The sequence below is a fragment of the Antechinus flavipes genome, chromosome 3 (assembly GCF_016432865.1).
Source record: "Antechinus flavipes isolate AdamAnt ecotype Samford, QLD, Australia chromosome 3, AdamAnt_v2, whole genome shotgun sequence".
Taxonomy (NCBI): domain Eukaryota; kingdom Metazoa; phylum Chordata; class Mammalia; order Dasyuromorphia; family Dasyuridae; genus Antechinus; species Antechinus flavipes.
The window spans coordinates 560,488,466-560,507,533 of NC_067400.1; the positions used below are offsets into that span (position 1 = coordinate 560,488,466).

Below are 19,068 nucleotides of genomic sequence, written 5' to 3' on the forward strand. Positions count from 1 at the left end.
TCTGGCTGGACAGAAACCCAGGGACCTTGCTCAAAGCCAATGAGAAACCTCAGAGAGGACGAGGCAGAAGCTGACCAGGTACACTGTACCCAAAGCAGAGCAAAGGGGAATGTGGGAAGGGGCAGATGGAAGCTGCAGGGCACAGCATAACAGGGTTAGAGGTGGAAGAGATGTTAGAGGTTATCTATTTTACTACCTCATTTTACACAAAGGATAATTGAGGGCAAAGCAGAGAAGGGACTTGCAAAATTGCACAAGTTGTAAATTGCAAAAGATTCTCTAGAGGCAAGGGGCTCAGGACCCAAGGGACCCTAACACTCTTCCTCCGGCTCCCACCCCATCCCCACATGAACTTGCTTTGCAAATCTCTTTGCCCACCACACGGAGGGAATGGTCACTGGATTTATAAGGATCTATGCTTAGGAGGATTCTGGACCACTCCCAGCCAGCTTTTCCATCAGCCACATTTTCTATTGGTTCAACTTTGTTCTTCTCTGTCTCTGTGATATCAGGAAGAATAAGTGCTTTACAAATGTGTGATTGTAGGTAAATCAGTTCCACCCATAGCCCTACCCTCCATTTCCCATCTATGGTCTGGCTAAGGTCCCTCCCAGCCTCAAATCTATGATTTTATAAACTTATAGTCACCTCCTGGGCCCCTGGCAGATCTCCAGATTGGGGGGGGGAGGCCCCCAAGGTCAGGAGATGCAGGGGACATTAGGGGCAAAACAATCCACCTTGTCATCACTGAGATGAAATCAAAACACAAACCCTTCATGCCTGTGGGAAACACAGCGACCTCCCGCCCTCCGGAGCTCAGGGAAACCAGCCCAGAGGAACAAAGGTCTGGAGGTGCCAGAAGAGCTCCGCTGTCTCTGGCCTGAAACAATAAAGCTTCAGCCTTTGGGGGAGGAGGGGGAATGTCCTAGAAAGGACCTGGGTGGGGACAAGGACAGGCTAGCAGAACCCAGCTTAGCTCTAGTGGCTAGTGATGAAGGGACATTGCTGGCACGGCACAGGCTCGAGCCAGTTACTATTGGGGTAGCCAAGGAGGATTGAGACGGAGGAATTCTAGTCTGGCCCCCAGGCCTAACCCAGAACCAGAGCAATCAGGGGCAAGCCAGGGGGTGCTTGGGGGTCCCACAGGTCCAGGACACAAAGGAAACTCTACTGCTAAAGCATTGGTTGCTGGGTTGCTGCCGGGGTCCTACCGATGGGGAGAGAGCATGTATAACATGTGGCAGGTCCAAATGAGCCCCCAGAGCCACAGTTCTGGCTGTGTGTCTTTGGACACGTTTTCTCCTTACTTCAAGAGGAACACTGATGTCCTCACTTGAAGTGTCTCTTTGGAAAGCCATGAGTTTCCCCACCCATATTGTGAAAAGAATCAGTATTGTTCTCTCTGGGGAAGATTAGAATTCTTTGAGTTCTTTGAGGGTGATAGGAAGGCATTAAGTAAATATAAGAGAGTTAATCTCAGATTTCCCGAGGAAATGGGGAAACTAGAGGAAACAGAGGGCCTGTCCCATGGACCAGGGTCCCAAATCTTTTTAAGATTCTCATTCCTTTTTTTTTTTTTTTTTTTAGATTGATAAAAGAGGTTTATTATTGGATAAGTAAAGTTAAAGTATAGGCGAAGGTAGAGATAAGGAGGGCACTGGACAGAGGGTCCAGTGGACAGAAGGTCCTCACATGGTAGCCATGTTTGGAATCTCTGCCAAGATTCTCATTCCTATAGAAATTGGAAGGGGTGAAAAGGAAGAGCGCAGGAATCAGAGATAGAAAGGCAGCCTCTCCTATACTAAATCATTATATCTCTCTCACCCAAGAAAAACAGATAATATGAAAATTGAAACACAGTAGAAATTATTGACCAACAATTCTCCACCCACTCTACCCCTGAGGTCCCAGAAGGGAATTTATGGGCCTAGTGAGTTCAGAAAAATCTTAGCTTCTCAGAGTTGGAAGAAACCAAAGGGGACATCTAGTCCAAACAAACCCTATCAGAAGCAAGAATTCCCTATAATATCCCCAAAGAGTCTGCCTATCTAGTAGTTACTTGACACCTTCACTGATGGGAAACTACCTATTGAGAAAGAAAATTGCATTCTTAGACATTTTTAGAAAGTTTTTCTTACTTTAAAACAGGATTTCTTAAACTTTTTGCACTTGTGACCCAAGGTATACAAATCAAACATTTATTGATAATAAATCATAATTTTGCAACCCCCACATTGTTACAAAACCCTCTATGGGGCTGTGAACCAAAGTTTAAGAAGCCGGGATTAAACTTCAATATGACTTTCTCTAACTTCTACTATTGGACTTACCAATTCAAACAGAATGACTCGGACATTTACCACCTGGTAAATGTATTAGGAGTCTCCTTGGGCTCCGGCCCAGCTTCTTGCTGGACTCCTCGGTGTTTCCCATAGCTCAGACCCCATTGAGCTGCCACAGACGGAGCTTTGATGACTGTTACACGAAGGGTTTCCTGAATGTTTTCCTGAGGACATTGTTTCCCTCTACAAAGTCATCAAGGTCAAATTCATCATGGGCTTCACTAGCCCTGGTCTTACTGGGACCCTGGTTAGTGGGGCCCCAAACTCATCTCAGTTCCTCATGTGTGGAGAATCTAATCTCAGACCCTGTGGAACCTATAACAATGGTGGGAGCTTAATACCATGGCTCTCAGCGTTTGCCCCCCTGGAAGGCAAGTCAGCAAAAAATCAAGCCATCACATCCAGGCAGACCCTCAGGATATAGTCCTAAGTAAGACACTGTCAAAGGGCATTCAGAACCCTCCAAGGTTTATCTTCACAAGCTATATAACCTGTCAGACAAATGCTGCTCTATCCTCCAGCTATGCTCCAGAACTACTGATTCAATTTGGTGTAATATGATTTTGTGGTTCCCCTGATTTTAGGGGGGCTTCTGTTCTGACAATAAATCAGTGATTTTCTGCCTCAGGAAACTCCCACAGATCAAACTCCTGAGACAATAGTGAATAAGACCACTCCTCAATTCATTGCTGACTGACAATCTGGTCAAGAGAGACAAATTCCAGAGACCACTCCTTCCTACCTATGAGCCATAAAATTAGCATATCTGTGATTGAAAGCTGGATAACTATCTTTTTGCTTCTGTTTCTCTGCTGAATTCCCTTACAATTCAGTCCACTTTGTAATGGCGTTTCTATTGAAATAAAGCTTTGCCCCTTGCTAAGGAGATGGGGTCAAGCCTGCAAATTCTTTTTAGATACCTCCTGACACTAGTCCGAGAGCCCCCAGATAAAAGTCTGTTGAGGTCCCTCCTTCCCAACTTCAATAAATTCAACAAGCATTTATGTGGTATCTGCCTTTGGGTCTATACCACACTGAGCCAAGGGCTAGGAGCCTTCCTCAGAGCAGTCAGCACTGGCATCCTTCTACCTAAAACCCTGCTCTTGAAGCTGTAATAAGAAGAATCTTCTGAAAAATTAAAAATAAAAACTCCATTGTGTGGGACATGCTTAGCCAAAGATTGGTGATTACTTTAGAGACTGAAGTTAAGCCTTTGTTTTATTTTTGGAAAAAGAAAAACTTTGTGTTAAGTAAACTAAACAAAGGCAAAGGGACAAGTTAGTCTGTGTAGAGGGCAAGTATTGAATAAGTCCATGAACAATGAAAGTCCGGTCCACATATTACTGCTCTCTGTTAGGACAAGCCATTCAAACTACTGGCTTACCATCTCCCTAACAATCTTTGAAAGACAAACTTGGGATAAATTTAGAATAATCTTGATGGAGAATGCATGCCACAGGAACAAGCCATTTTAACTATACTGTATCCTCCTTAACAATGAATTAAAGACATGCATTAGTATGATAATTTCTCCAATATACTACTGGGTTTTTTTTTTTAATAATTTTTTATTGACAGAACCCATGCCAGGGTAATTTGTTACAGCATTATCCCTTGCATTCACTTCTGTTCCAATTTTTCCCTTCCCTCCCTCCACCCCCTCCCTCAGATGGCAAATAGTTCTTTACATGTTAAATAGGTTAGAGTATATCCTAGATACAATATACGTGTGCAGAACCAAACAGTTCTCTTGTTGCACAGGGAGAATTGGATTCAGAAGGTATAAACAACCCGGGAAGAAAAACAAAAATGCAAGCAGTTTATATTCATTTCCCAGTGTTCTTTCTTTGGGTGTAGCTGCTTCTGTCCATCATTGATCAATTGAAACTGAATTAGCTCTCTTTATCGAAGAGATCCACTTCCATCAGAATACATCCTCAAACAGTATCATTGTTGAGGTATATAATGATCTCCTGGTTCTGCTCATTTCACTTAGCATCAGTTCATGTAAGTCTCGCCAGTCCTCTCTGTATTCATCCTGCTGGTTATTCCTTATAGAACAATAATATTCCATAACATTCATATACCACAATTTACCCAGCCATTCTCCAATTGATGGGCATCCATTCATTTTCCAGCTTCTAGCCACTACAAACAGGGCTGCCACAAACATTTTGGCACATACAGGTCCCTTTCCCTTCTTTAGTATCTCTTTGGGGTATAAGCCCAGTAGAAACACTGCTGGATCAAAGGGTATGCACAGTTTGATAACTTTTTGAGCATAGTTCCAAATTGTTCTCCAGAATGGCTGGATGTGTTCACAATTCCACCAACAATGTATCAGTGTCCCTGTTTTCCCACATCCCCGTCAACATTCTGCATTATCTTTCCCTGTCATTCTACCTGACAGGTGTGTAGTGGTATCTCAGAGTTGTCTTAATTTGCATTTCTCTGATTAATAATGACTTGGAGCACATTTTCATATGTCTATAAATAGTTTCAATTTCTTCATCTGAGAATTGTCTGTTCATATCCTTTGACAATACTACTGTTTTGACAAATACTTTGGGATTGATAAAATCACAACTTTTCTGTTGATATTGATGAGCTTCACAACTCTGCTGTTTACAATTTTGTGTTGAAAAGTACCTTGGTATTGATAGTTAAGGTAGATACTGAAAAGTCAGAGTATGGCTTGTGCATTAACCCTGGAAGATATATGTCACCTGAAAATATCTAGTAATACTGTAACCCTAGCCTAAATGGTATATAAACAAAAATTGCAAAGCATATCTTTCTCCTAGCCTGGGATATCCATTCACATGCTTGATATTCACTGGAGCTGGACTCCAACAAGCCTAAAGCTCAATTGTTTTCCAGCATGTAAAAGTATTAAATCCATTACACTATCATTAAAGTAAGTTCTTGAAGGACTTAGTAACATTTTGTATTTTAAAATATCCAAATTTCATTCCTTTAGAGCCTAGGCTCTGATTAGTCAAAATTAGTGAGGTTTTAGTAAGTTGCAATAACATCTGGCATTTTTGTAGACAGTACCTTTAATAACTTCAAAATTATTAGCTCATTTTTCCTAGACCTTTCTTTTGAGGTCGCAGAACTAAACAGCATTATCCCTATTTTACAGAAAGGGAAACTGAGACTCAGAGAAATTATGATTTGTCCAAAGTTACCCAGGTAAGAGAGAGAAATGCTAACTCCACCTTTGTAACTCCAAGACCCAGTCTTTTTCCATTGCACAACGCTCATAAACACACACTTCCTTGAGGACATTGTAAAGCGTCCAAACCTTTTAGGTTGCACCTTCAGATCACATCCCACTCTTTAGTCCCCTGGCTAATTGAGAGTCTTGAGCAAAGAGGAAGTTTTTGTACAATTTGGTATTCAGTCTTCCAAATGTTTTCCAGAAGTCTTCCGCCACAAATAGTGTACCTGGAAATCCTGAACCCCAGCCTCTGCCTGTATCCCCCACCTTCTCCCACTCCTTCCCCTACTTTCATTCTTCTGTTTACCAGGCTCCGAAGGTGCTATTCCAGAAAAGTTCCTCAGCTCTTCCATAAGATTAGTTATAAATACAACACAATTATATATCACATATTTTTGGACTTTCTCAATGTATTAAATCAGTTGTGCTGTCTTTTTTTCCCTCTCTAAAGAAAATACTATTTGTCATATGGGATGGCTCTCTTGCAGGGGTAGGGGAGAATTTAGGAGATACTATGGTTATATAAGAAACAGAAAAAGTCAATAAACGCTATTTTTTAAAAATACACATTATCACTTTTCAAAGTGCTTTTATATCTATTACTTCACTTGACACTAGAAAATGTAATCTCTGAAAGCAGGGACTTTGAATTTTGCCTCTGTATCCCATAATTATAAGTCAACGTTTACATAGTGCTTAAGACTTGCAAACCACACTGCCTTTAACTTATTTGATTCTCATGAGAACTCTCTGCAATCCCTGCTATTATCCCCATTTTAAAGATTGAAAAGCTAAATGGCCCGTTTGGGGCCACACAGCAAAATGAGGCATCATTGAGCTCAGAACTATTTTCTGCCACTTTTTGTATTCCCAACACATAGTAGACCCTAACAAATAAATGTTTATTGAGTAAAAGTCCAACACTTATACACAGTGCTACCTAGCTGCTGAATGTCCGGCACACAGGAAGCATCTAACAAAGGCTTGTTAGGATGGATTGGTTTGAATTGTTAGAACCTGAGATAACCTCTACACTAGGAAAAAGAACATTAATTGGATTTTGGTGGAGTTTTCTGACTCTTGACCCAAAAAACAAAACAAAACAAACACCAGGAAAAGTCTGATGCTGAAAGGGAGACTATAGGTTCATTGGAAGTTATCATGCAAATAAACACAACTCAACTATTCGTTCAAGTATAAGATAGAGAGGATTCTTGTTCAGAAATTGGAACATTTTTCTCAGGAGCCTGTGAGCAGTAATTCTGTAAGTTTCCCAGCCCAACCCCCTTTCACAGCAGAAGTCTTTAAGACAGCGGAAGCCACGAAGAGTCAAAGGAGAGGCTGCTCTTTCAGGAGCCAAGGCAGATTCCAGGCCAGCAGAAGCCCCTCCCCAAGGCCAGGAGTCCCACAGCCTGCGGGGGCCTCCGGTCCCAGGCCGAGGTTGGCCACTGCCCAGCTCACACTCCCGCTTGTTAATGCAGCAGTGGGCACAGGAAAGGGATCAGAGACAGTGGAAAAGCACCAGACACAGGGCCGCTGAGAGTGTGAAGTGATTCCTGCAGGCTTCCACAGGATAGCCTCGGCTGCAGCACCAGCTAAGCAACCAGGGTGCAGTCAGGGTGGGGGAAGGGGAGGGAAATCCCTCCCCCCCAACAAACCAATCCTGATGTGTTTCCAGTTCTCTGAAACCACTGGTGAGAAAAGGGACAAAGGCACCCAAGGAAAATCAACAGACAAGAGAAAGCACATTTGAGTCTTAACTCCTGCCTCCCATAGCACAGTGGAAAAGACAATGGATTTGCAGTCAGGGGATCAGATCTCTTTGGACGACTGGCCACTGGGGGCTTCCATCTCCTTTTCCCTAGAGTGAAGGTACACGGCTTTTACCAGATGTCTTCTGATTCTAGATTTATGATCCCGTGACCACTAGGCGCTCTCACTCTGCTTCTTATATAAACCCACTGGAACTTTCGAAAAGTAACCAAAATCACAGATGTGACAGCAGCATGGGAATCCATCCATGTCCTGGGCTAGAACACCTTAGTGAAGAACGTTATAGTGCTGGAGAGATTTATGATCATTTGGATTTTTACACATTTGGAGGATTGGGCCTCCAGTGATCACTGTTAAGAGTAGAAAGAACCTAAGACTTGGGGTACAGGCCCTAAGTTTGAATCTGCTTTTGTCATTAATTAGATGTCTAATCTTGGGCAAGTGGCTTCCATCTGGAAGTCATTTTCCTCACCTAAAAAGCAGAGTTTTCATCATCATTGCACAACCTCTCAGAATTGTTTTGAGGAAATAGCTTGATAAGCAGATGTTTTGGTTACTAAAGGATAGGAACTGGAAGTGTACTTTCACTGGCATAGGAAAGTCTGAGGTAAGGAAACTCCCTTTACTGGTGCAAGTTGACACCTTGAGCACAGAAAGTTTAAGTGACTTGCCTAGGAGCAGGCAAACAATACATATCTGAGCTGGGATTTCAATCCCTGTCTTCCTGATTCCAGTACCAGCTCTCTATGCACTACTACACTGAAATGTTTATTTACTTCATTTGATCCTGTAGAACCCAGTACCCAATACAAGCATCACCATTTTACAGACAAAAGAAACTGAGATTCTAAGAGGAATGAACTACTTGGTCATACTTATACTATAAGTATTTGATCAAAGACTACAAACAAGGCAGCTATAAAGACAGAAGCAATATTTAGGAAATAAGACTCCAAAAGTACCAGAGAAAATCTGGAGAAAAGAGAGAAGGGGAGTTTCCAATCCCAAAGGTCAGCATAGCCCAAAATCATCTATTGAGCACTGCAATCAGCAGTTTAATCCAGTGATTAAATCCTAGGTTTAATTCAATGTTTATCATCACCTGGTGTTTTTGCAGATTTTCCCCCCCACAAACAGTGCTTCACTTAAACTGGTATTCAGATAAAGTCACCTGTTCCTTGAGCACTTCAGAAAGAAATCTGGTAATCATGGCTTCCTTTAAGAACCAATATGTGGGGGCAGCTAGGTTGGGCAGTGGATAGAGCACCAGCCCTGAAGTCAGGAGGACCTGAATTCAAATGTGATCTCAGATACTTAGCACTTCCTAGCTGTGTGACCCTGGGCAAGTCACTTAACCCCAATTGCCTTAAAGAGAGAGAGAGAGAGAGAGAGAAAGAGAAACAAAAAAAGAAAGAACGCACCAATGTGACTTAGTGGACAGAGATATGCTCTCAAAGTGACCTCAGCCAAGTCTCAACTCCTCAGTGTTCCAAGCCCCAGCTTCTTATAATGCACCCCAATACACCATATGGAATCTTATGACTGAATGGAGAGGGGGAGGTGAAAAATTATGATTTGTAAGAAAATGTTTTATTTGTATACCTATTTTACATACCTATATATCTAGAACAACAAAAAATTTCTCAGGTGAAAAGGGATTGCATACGGAAAAAGTTTAAGATGCCCTGCTCTAAGCCAAGGGGTCAAACTCACATGGACCCGAAGGCCACCAAATCCTACAGAAGGCTATTTTCAGCCCCTGCAGCCGCATATTGACTTAGAAAACCACATATTCATATTATCTATGTTTTATTGTATCTGTTTAAATATTTCCCATTTACATTTTCATCTAGTTTGGCAGGCACTTGGAAGTATAGTGGGCCTCATGCAGCCAGCACAGCCAACACCTGTTATAGGCACAAACTGCAAAAAAGGTGAGCGCCTCCGGTTTAGGAGTTCCTTCTGTCAAAGAAATCACAAATCCAGTTCCTAACTCAGAACAGGCCGGAGAGAATGTGATCCTTACAGATTTTATTCCACTGATGAAACATCCCAGGATTTAAAAGAGCACTAGATTGAGTCGGAGGACTTGGTTTCAAAGCTCAGCTCAGCTTATACGTTTCATTTTTATTTACTTGGACATGTCTCATCCCCTCTGGGTCTCAGTTCCCTGCTAAGGAACATTCCTGATAGTGATCCATAATCATATGCATTTCAGAAGCCTTCTGGTGTTCACTACTACCACAAGGGGGCAGCCCTGACCCATCATACAAATTCAAGGGGTGGGAGACAGGGAGGAGTGGTACAAAATAAAATCTCTTTGCCTCCCGACCCCCACCCCATCCCACCCCACCCCAACTCCCAGCCTCCAGGGCCTAAAAACAGCCTCTTCAGCTCCTGGCAGATTTCCCTCAGATTGTTCCAGATCTACCATGCTTATGAGCCCCAGGCCACAGAGGATGTAATGAGGTGGAAGGCTCTCCCAGGACCAACTCGCCCCCAGGAGCAGGAGCAGGAGCAGTAACTCCCCAAGATGATGATGCAAGGGTTCCAATGACTCTAGCCTGAGCTATGTCCAACTCCCACTGCCTACATCCTATTTGAACATAGCTGCCTGCATGCTGTCTGCCCCCTGACAAAGTGAGCTCCTGGGGGCAGGCACATTTTCTCAGACTGCCAGCACTTAAACAGAGCCTGGCACAGGGTGAATGTTTAATAAATGCTTGCCATCTGAATGGCAGCCCGCCTCAGGCTCTCCCAGAATACAGCCCCAGCCATTTCAAACTTTCACTCAAGTGAGAACAGTATCAAACCTCCCCAAGCCCAAATCTCTAGGACAGGTGCTAATACAGGAATAAAAGACATCCCTTTGACAAGCGTGGTTGCTGTCCCCTTAAATTTCACCCAACACCTATGTTTTCAAATCTTTGACAGGTGTACGAAAAGGGGCATCACTTTTCAGGTCCTCCTCCCAGATGACTAATTCAATCTCTGGGATGGTGCTGACCAAAGGGCTAATATTAGAACAGTATATAGCTTATAAATTATATGCTGCTATCAAGTACAGCAACTTGATAGAATGAGAAACAATTTCTTCTATTTTCCCCAAACCTCCCTGACTCCTTTTGGTCCCTCCAGGCCCTTGTGGTGACTAGAACTGATCACAACCACTAAAATGTAGTATGGTTAATGTAGTTTGGGAAACTCTGTCCCAGGGACCTGCTAAGAAAGTCCTGGGAAAACAGCTGCTGCTCATCTGGCAATGGCTCAGGCTGCAGGCCTTTCTCAGTCACTGACGGTCTTCCATCCTGTGCATATACCACCATCACACCAGCAGGGAGAATAGAGGCAGCATGGTTCTCAGGATCCAGTTTAATTGGATTGTACTCTACAGGAAAGGGGGTGTTTTCAAGCAAATTCAACAGAGAGTGCTCCCCCCTCCTCCCAGTGGAACAACCTGGCCTCCCTCTCACAGCCTCCTGCTCTCCTTCTCATGGGAATACAATCCCCTTCCAGGGCATAAAGGGAGAGCTTCCAGGACAAATAAGAACAGGGAATGGGAGGGGATGGGATGGGAGAAGAGACAGACTGATTTCAGAATTCACTCCAACGCAGTCTGGGCCCAGGAGTGCCAGCACCATCCCACTGCCCTACACAACCTCTGGAAGGAGACAAAAGCTTCCAGTTGTGTTCACATGAAGCCAGACTCAAAACTCTCCCCAAAGATTGACAGCTGATATTTCACTAGTCATCAAAGGCCAGTCCCAGGGCCAATGCCAACTCATACTGGGGACATGGTGAGTATAACTCCCTTGAAAGCTGGCTTCCCTTGAACAGAGTTCCAAGCTCAGGAAACTTAAGCAGTTGTAGTCACCATGAGACAGAGGGCATCCTCCCTCGCCGGGAACACGAGTTTTCTTTTATGGTGCCTCTCCTCAGGCTGGACAGCAACTTAATCATCGGATGGTAGCAGCAAAATGCCCAAGGAGATTGGTGGAACCAACCTGGCGATCAAGAGGAAAAAAAGTAAAGGGGGTGGGGGGGAAGCTGGAAAGGGAGGAAGAGGAACAAGAAGCAGAGAAAATCATACGCAGGATCTAGGAAGTCTGGGGCAGAGATGGTGGCCACGGACTGCCACTTCCACAGGCTCCTGGAAAGGCCCTCCATTAGCTCTTCTCAGGACGATTTCTGTTCAATACAGCTTTGGGAGCAAATTCAAACTTGTCCTTAAGGCTCACCACCTGCGTGAGGTCCTTGCCTAACAGCTCTTCCAACTTTCGGTCTTCCCGGCGCTCTGAGATGCTCTTCTCCTCCTCTATAGGCTGGGGCGACTTCCCCCTGATGACCCACTCCACGTGGTAGCCCACAGCCCCCACCACAAAGGCCAGAGGGAACGTGACATAGGGAGCGTAGGCACGAAACGCTGTCCAAAATAAAGGCCACATGGCATCTGCAAGATGGTATGAGACAACATTAGGGACAAACTGTCATCTGCTGAAGGTGAAATCGTGGAGGTAAAGTATTAAACTTAAAGGGTTATATGTCACTTGTGATAACTATGTCAGGGCTCCTCAAAATCACTGGGAGGACTCAGTGAAGGAATTATTTTAGAAAAAAAACCACTACCTTCTAATTTAGCTGTCTTACTTCATATTTTCCAGGTGCTCAACAAATACTTGTTTATGACAGATCAATTTCCATTTATCAGAAAAAAATCAAATCACCAGAACTTAGGCTAATCTTTTAAACTATATTTTAAAGAAAGACAAAGGAAAGGTAAATAGCTAAGTTTTATTCCAAAAAAAAAATTTCCAAGCTATATCATGTGTCAAAAGAAGATTCAACTTGATCTTAATTCTTACTTTACAATACTGTCCGATAAGCCTGAGTGGAGCAGGGTTGGAGACACTCAACTGCTCTTAAGCATTTTACCATCCCCCCTTTCTCATCCTCCCTCAAAGGGACTTGTCAATCAAAAAACCATCCTTATTACTCCCTACCCTCTCACCTGCAAAATTATAGGGAATAGTTACTCTCAAACAGAGCCCTAGTATATGATCACTTTCCATTAACTAGAAGGTACAATAGGCCAGGATCCTAATCTAGCACTAAACCTTTGTGAATAAGATAGATTTTGCTTAATTTTTTAAAAGGCAGAACAATACTGTACTCAGATCCTATATTTCATTTAAGCAACCATTCTCTAACCACACTTAGTGGATACCAAAGGGCTTTAGGCCCATTGTCTTAATCAGTGCTATATTAAAAGGAGAGAAGTCTCAAGCTCTCCTAAAGAGGCAGACCAGTCCTCAAGTAACCTATGGACACAAGAAATACCCAAATAGGTCATACCATTAGTCTATGCAATCTACTGCTTGTTTTCTCACAGGAAGGCCATGGGTTGATTTGTTTACCACAACAATTCAAAAAATAAAAGGCAGTTTCCAAATAACCCCAAAGTTAACAATGGACCCATCATACTTAAATCCTTTCTAAATCTACATATTTTGGGGGTCTACATGACTTGCTACAGTCAAGATGCCCCACCTTTACTATCCCACCTTTAGCCAAGTACTTCCTCTCAGTCTTCCTCTTTTGAAGGTCTTTAATTTAATCCTACAGATGCTTCTCTCCTCTCATAAGTATTTCAGCTGCTTTTCCTGTATCTTTTGTCAACAATACCAAAGCTTTATTCAGGTGCAGCAACCTGTGCCCAATATTAACACAAGATTCAATATCTAATACAAGACAATGCTATTTTATTTAAAAACCCTTTCCCAGGGACGCATAGTATTTTGCTAGCCTTCCTGATTCCACTGGACTATATATAGTCATAGAGAAAAAAATCAATGATTAGAAGATCTGGAGCTTAATAAATAACGGTAGGAGTTAAGAGTTCTCTCCTCCCAAACCCACTCAGCCACCACTTTGCACAACTCTGGGATATTTTCTGTAATTTGCCTCCCCCAATTTCTATAAAGGATGCTGCCCCAAAGGCCAGAACATGCTGAGGTCAGCTTCATGGACTCTCAAAAACAATCCAAGGGACGCCTCCCTTTAGCGTCAAGGTTTTCTCCAATAACTATTTCCCACCTCTATCTGAACAAATCTCTGACCTCAGTCCCGACCCTGCTACCCTGTTTTTGACTTTTTTTATATTCCTCGAACTTAGCAGAGTGCTGCATACACAAGTACTTAATAATTGCTTGCTAACTAACTGGCTTTTTGAGATCTACTACATAATCTGGCTTTTTCTGCCACTCCCTATCTTCAGCCCCTCCGAAGCAGGAGATACTTTTCATTTTTTAATTTATATCCACAGCACCTAGCAAAAGACCTGGCACATGGTAGAGGGTTAATCAATGCTTCCAGAATTAAACTGACCTGGTGCCAGATTTTAGCACTCCTCTCCCCCTTCTTGCCACAGCATGTCAGATCACAAGAGTAACTACAGAAGTGGGGAACAAGACTTTGTTCCGGCTAAAAATGAGCAGGTCTTATTCTAAGTGAAGACATGTAGGGAGGGGGGGAGGGGGCAGTATCCAGGAACAGTCGTGGTCAATACTTTAGCAAACGACCCGGAAGGACAAGGGGAATCTCGAAATATGGAGGGGAGCTAAATGCTTCCAAAGGGTAGGAATCCAGCTCTTACCACGAGCAGAAGGTAGCGCCTTCCTCCCGACCCTGCCTCCTTATACTGGGAGGGAAATATTTCTATGGTGCCTACCAAGTGACCGACCCCAGGCTTCCCTACGCCCCAAAGGGCTAGGTTGTTCAAATGTCCTAAAGGAACAAGAAGTGGAATAGGAACTGTGGACCCCAGGGGGCTCTCTGGTGGCCCCTTCCCGCTGTGGTCAACGGGCAAGGACCCCAGCACCAACGTGGGCTTCTTGCAGGGACACAGAGCGGACCCGCCCCCTCCTACGGTCCAGAACACTCAGGATCTGGGTCCGAATCTTTAGTCATTGCTCTGGACAGGAATCTCTTCTATAAGACTCCCAACAAGGGGTTGAATACTTCCAGCGACGGGGAGATCACTACCTTAGGAGGCATCCCATTCCGCTTGGGAGTGAGCTTTGCCCCCCCCACCCAAGATAATTAAGATCGGTCCTCCTGACTTGCGGCTTAAATGGGCCCCTTGGCCAATTCCTCCCCCTGCCCCGCACCTCCCGGAGTGCCAGATTCTAGTTTCAGTCAGTAAGCATTTATTAAGCGCCTACGATGTGGCTCCAAGGGCCCCGCTGAGGAGTTTTGGCTTTCCAAGGAACGACAAGAGTAGCCAGGGTACCCCGGCTCTCAGCCTCCTCTTCTGCAGACCCAACCTTCCCGCTCCCTCCGAGGACTCTTAGAAGGCGTGGCCTGTGGGCGTCACCAGCGGGGCCGAGCCGGGAACTCTACGGGTCTCGGGGCTGACACGGGCAACACCCGGATAAACTGAGGCGGGAAACTCCAGGAGCATCCGGGATTTTGTCCCGCCCCCTGGCGGTTGCCATGGTAACCTTGGGAGGCTAGGGCAAAGGTGACGGAGTAGGGGGCAGGGGAGGAACAGTCCGGCAGCGGCTGGAGCCGAGGCTTCCTCATCCCACCCCCAACACACACACTCACACACACATACACACACACCCCCAATCCTCCATGGTTGCCATAGTAACTAAGGCAGGCAAAAGGGCAAAGGTCATGAAGGGGAGGGGAGAGGCACTGCGGCTACCGCTGGAGCCGGAACTCCCCTATTTCCCGGCACTCACACACACACTCCCCGCGCCCCGGGAAGTCCCGCGCTCACCTGTGCCTCTAGGCCCTATTCCGGGCCTTGCTCTGCACCCCCTCCACCCGCCAGCAGGCCTTGCGCAGATTTCCCCACCCCCACCCCGCTCTCAGCGGCCTGCGGGGCCGGACCCACCAGCAGAGAACGGATTGGTCAGGTTCCGGGAAGCTGCGGGGAGAGATAGAGTGGGGTTCTGGCGCCTGCGCCGGCACTGCCAGCATCTCTCGGAGGGAAGGCGACAGCGCCACCTAACGGCGTGGCGCTGAGGGAAGGAGACCTTCCGAGCCCCGGGGATTTATGAATGGGTGAGCACGTGGTACAGCCCTCCAGGCAACTGGGCACCTAGAGCGGGAGAAGCCAGGGCTGAGCTGGATTCCCCGGGGAGAGCGCAATGCCTGCCGCCTACCTGGCAAGCGCTTAGATAAAAGCTCGCCTGCCTACCAGAGGGCACAGAGTCAGCTCTGATGTCCACGCGACTTCGGGTTACCCGGGGCGGCTGCCGCAGGCCATCAGCGCCCACCCCCAGGCTGCCTGCCCGAGGCGAGGTTGCGGGGGGCTGCCGTCCCAAACCCACCAGCCACCGCCTGGGCGCGAGAATCTAGACCAGCGCCAGGAGCCCCCAAATGGCCAGGAGTGCCCGGGAAAACCCGTCTCCCTAGCAACTTCTCCCTTTGTGAAGATGCCGGAATAAGACAGTCCGAGCCTCGGTCTGAACCCCCCAGGAGGACGCCCTGAGTAACCCCAGCCTCGGGCCAGGATTGACAGCCTCCATCCAGGTCTAAGGGGGTGCACCAGGCCGACCTCCGGAGGCGCGGATGTTCCGCTCTCCCTGCTCCGGGGGCCGGCGCCACATGGGCACAATCACGTGACCACGTGTCACAAACACCCCCCCCCCTCAGGGTCCCAGCTTTCTCCTCATCCTTGCCTCTGCCCCCAACTTCCCTGCTCTCTTTCCTGCTAGCTGCATGACGTAGAATGTACTGGAACAACGGAAGAACCCCTCCCCCACCCCCAGGGATTCTCTTTAAAGTCCTCCCTCCTGCCCTTGTTGGGTTTGGATATTCCTTGAAAATTCGGGGATGGGAAGAAACTCAAGAGAGCGACCTTTGAAATTCCCCTCCTCGTGCAGATGTGGACACAAGCTCCTCCCATTGTCCGGTCACAGGCTCAAACCCAGGCCTCCTGGGCCCGGAGGGAGGCTCCGCCTGGGGGCGAGTAAAGCGGGCGCCCTCCCTGACAGAAGTGGGTGGCAGTAGCGAGCTGTCAAGGCCAGAGCTTCAGGAGAGGGCAGGGGATGGTCAGGCTGACTGAGGCTGGGAGCCCCTTCCCCCCGAGGCCGGCCCGGGGCCACGTCCTGGTGGGAGCCTTGGAGGCAAAGGGATGGGTTTCGGCAGAGCCTTCATGACTAGGAATCTCAGGGATCATCCTGGGGCTCAGAATGAATAGGGAATGGAGGCTTTAGTCTGGAGCAGGGAAAATGGACATAGGTATCTGGTGTTCAGGCCTTTGCTACACCTCTGCGCACGCACACACACACACACACACACACACACAGGCCCACGGAACATGCTCCAGGGCCCTGGGACGGGGGTGTAGGCTCCTCATTGAGGGAGAGTGGGCAAAAAGGGGTCCCTGCTGAAAGAGAAAGCATAAGAGCATGGCTCCTGTGCTGGGCGATGCTTCCACCGCCGCTTTATTCCTCCTGGTATAGTCAAGGTGGGTCCAGGGAATGGGAGTTGAGGGGGAGGGGAAGCCTCCCACCTCTCCCAGCACCCTCCCCTCCCTGCAGCAGGTGGAGAATGGGGCATGGCATCTCCTGGGTTGGTCCAGCCACTGTGGTCCCCAGCAGGCCTGGCAAGGGAGGGTGGGGACCGCTATCCCCAGCCTGTTAGGGGGGGTGGCTGGGTTTAGGGATTCCCCTCTGCTGGGGGGAGGTTCAGAAATCTTCATAAAAAGGGGGTGTTAAAAGCCACAAAGCTCAGTCCCCACGAAGCCCAGCCCCGCGGGGAGGGGGGGACATGGAGCCTGAAGGGCGGGGGGCCTGGCCCGGCCCGGCCCAGCAGGGAAGGGGACAGGATGGCAGAGATAGTGCCTGAGGCAGCCAGTGGAGGAGAAAGCAGAGAAGGGGACCCTGGCCCAGAGGGGAAAGGAAGCAAGGGGGTAGTTCTAGGTGAGGAGGTGTGTGTTTGGGGGGGAGGACTCCCCTCCTCCCCCCACAAAGGAGTCTTAGCTTGGGACCCAGAAGGTAAAAAAACCAAACCCAGAAACTGTGATAGGGCCAGACCAGGCCAGGGTCTGGGAAGGCAAGGGGCCGTGGGGCTTCCTGGGGGGACACAGAGGGCTGGGCCCACCTCTGCCCTGGGAGGGCCCCGATATCACAGTGACCTCTACGCTGTGTATATACAGTACAGATAGAAAACAAGGGGCCGCAGGTGGCAGGCGGGCAGGGCCTTGGGCAGGGTCTGGCAGGTCACAGTCTGGTCTGGGCCTCGGGGATATAGATCTCTATGCTGTCCGCACTTTCTGTGGCTGAGCTGTGGCGGAAAGAGGCTGCCCGCTTGGCTGCCAGGAGCCTCTTCCGAGCTTCCTGCCGCTGCCGGTCTACAGAGTCCAGGGAGCGATCCTTCACTGGGACCCCCCGCCCCCGAGAGGGCTTCTTTGGTATCGGGGGAGGGACCTTCTTCTCCTCCTGTGAAGGGAGAGAAAACAGCATGGCTTAAGAGGCAGGGACTGCGATGGGGGGAAGGTTCCTGAGGGGTAGCGATAGTGAAAGAGCAGAGAGACCTGAAAGGCAGGGATGATGGAGAGCCCAGAGAAAGGAATGGCGGACTAAGAAGGTAAGGAGAGAGGGAGAAGGAGAGAAAGACACAAGGGACAGGAATGGAAAGAAAGCAAGAAGACCCAAGGGGCAAAGATGAAGAAAGAGCCCAAGGGAAGGGAGAAAGTAAGTAGGAAAATATGAGAGCATTAAAGAGAGGAGAGAAAGGGAGGGAGGAAGAGAGATAGAAAGAGTAGTGGGAAAGATTAAAGAGACCTCACATACAAGGATGGTGCAGAACTGGGAAAGATGGCAGAAACAGGAGCAGAGATGGGGAAAGAGCGGTGGAGAGAGACACACACAGATACAGAGAAATAAAGGAGAGGGTAGAGAACTGAAGGGAAAAGATGAGAGGGAAAACTGGAAGAAGGGCAGGGATGTGGGTAGACAGCAGGAAAACTTAAAAGGGATGAGAAGCCTTCAAAACAGGAAAACAAAAATTGGAAAGGTAAGGATGGGACATACCTGAAGGACAAAACAGTAAAATTCATGAGAAAAGGATGAAGAAAAAAAGATAAGACAGACCTCTGGGTGACAGATGAAATGAAAGCAAAGAGACAGGAATGGGAGAAGAACTGAGGAGCACAGATCAGGGGGAGAAGAACTGAGTGTTTGCATATTGGGGGCAGATAAGGACAGGAATGGTAGAATTCAAGGGGTATGAATATTACAGTTGGAGACAAAGAAAAGGAAATAGCAAAAAAAGACAGAATTCAGCACAGAAAAACTTGATAGATGAAAATAGGAGCTATTATGACAGACATTGACTAAGCTCCTCTCCAAGAAAGAGGCAAGCTTTGGGTGGTGGCAGGGACTACCTGTCCCTACTTCGCTACTTCTCCCATGTCAAGAGGCAAAGACAACCTAGAGATGACCTGAGATACCCCAAAGTGAGTGGCTGTCAGTGGGAATGATGAATCTTAAAACATGAAGGGTTCCCTACAAGCTTCCAAACAAAGGAGTCATTGTTAGATATCTCTGATTTTTTAGGAAGAAGGAACTTGCATTCTCATAACTTCTACTAGCTTTCCTTTGTATCTATACAAAATGTCTGATCCTTTCATCCTTCCTTCTCTCCTACCCCAATGCCTTCCCTCTATGGTTGTTTTCCATTTATATACATACATATATATGTGTGTATATTATA

At 46.9% G+C, this 19,068-nt stretch overlaps 2 protein-coding genes across 6 annotated transcripts in view; both read right to left on the bottom strand.

Annotated features, from left to right (window-relative positions):
* Positions 1 to 9,130: 9,130 nt before the first annotated feature.
* Positions 9,131 to 15,729, bottom strand: SMIM12 (small integral membrane protein 12). 3 transcript variants are annotated; one of them, XM_051987648.1, is made up of 2 exons: positions 15,545 to 15,729; positions 9,131 to 11,788 (listed from the first exon to the last, which is right to left on the bottom strand). In XM_051987648.1, exon 2 carries the CDS (start codon positions 11,781 to 11,783, stop codon positions 11,505 to 11,507), a length of 279 nt encoding a protein of 92 aa, XP_051843608.1. In that variant the 5' UTR covers positions 11,784 to 11,788; positions 15,545 to 15,729; the 3' UTR covers positions 9,131 to 11,504. The 3 variants fall into 3 exon arrangements, with proteins under 3 accessions (XP_051843608.1, XP_051843606.1, XP_051843605.1); XM_051987646.1 differs by lacking the exon at positions 15,545 to 15,729 and adding an exon at positions 15,239 to 15,494; XM_051987645.1 differs by lacking the exon at positions 15,545 to 15,729 and adding an exon at positions 15,122 to 15,227.
* A 1,036-nt stretch (positions 15,730 to 16,765) lies between these two features.
* DLGAP3 (DLG associated protein 3) overlaps positions 16,766 to 19,068 on the bottom strand; it is a 76,283-nt gene continuing 73,980 nt past the window's right edge. For 2 of the 3 annotated variants that reach the window (XM_051987642.1, XM_051987643.1), the window contains exon 12: positions 16,766 to 17,792. In XM_051987642.1, coding sequence (XP_051843602.1) covers positions 17,574 to 17,792 — 219 coding nt within the window. In that variant the 3' untranslated portion in view covers positions 16,766 to 17,573. The remainder of the gene's footprint in view (positions 17,793 to 19,068) is intronic. The other variant, XM_051987644.1, reaches the window with a different exon arrangement.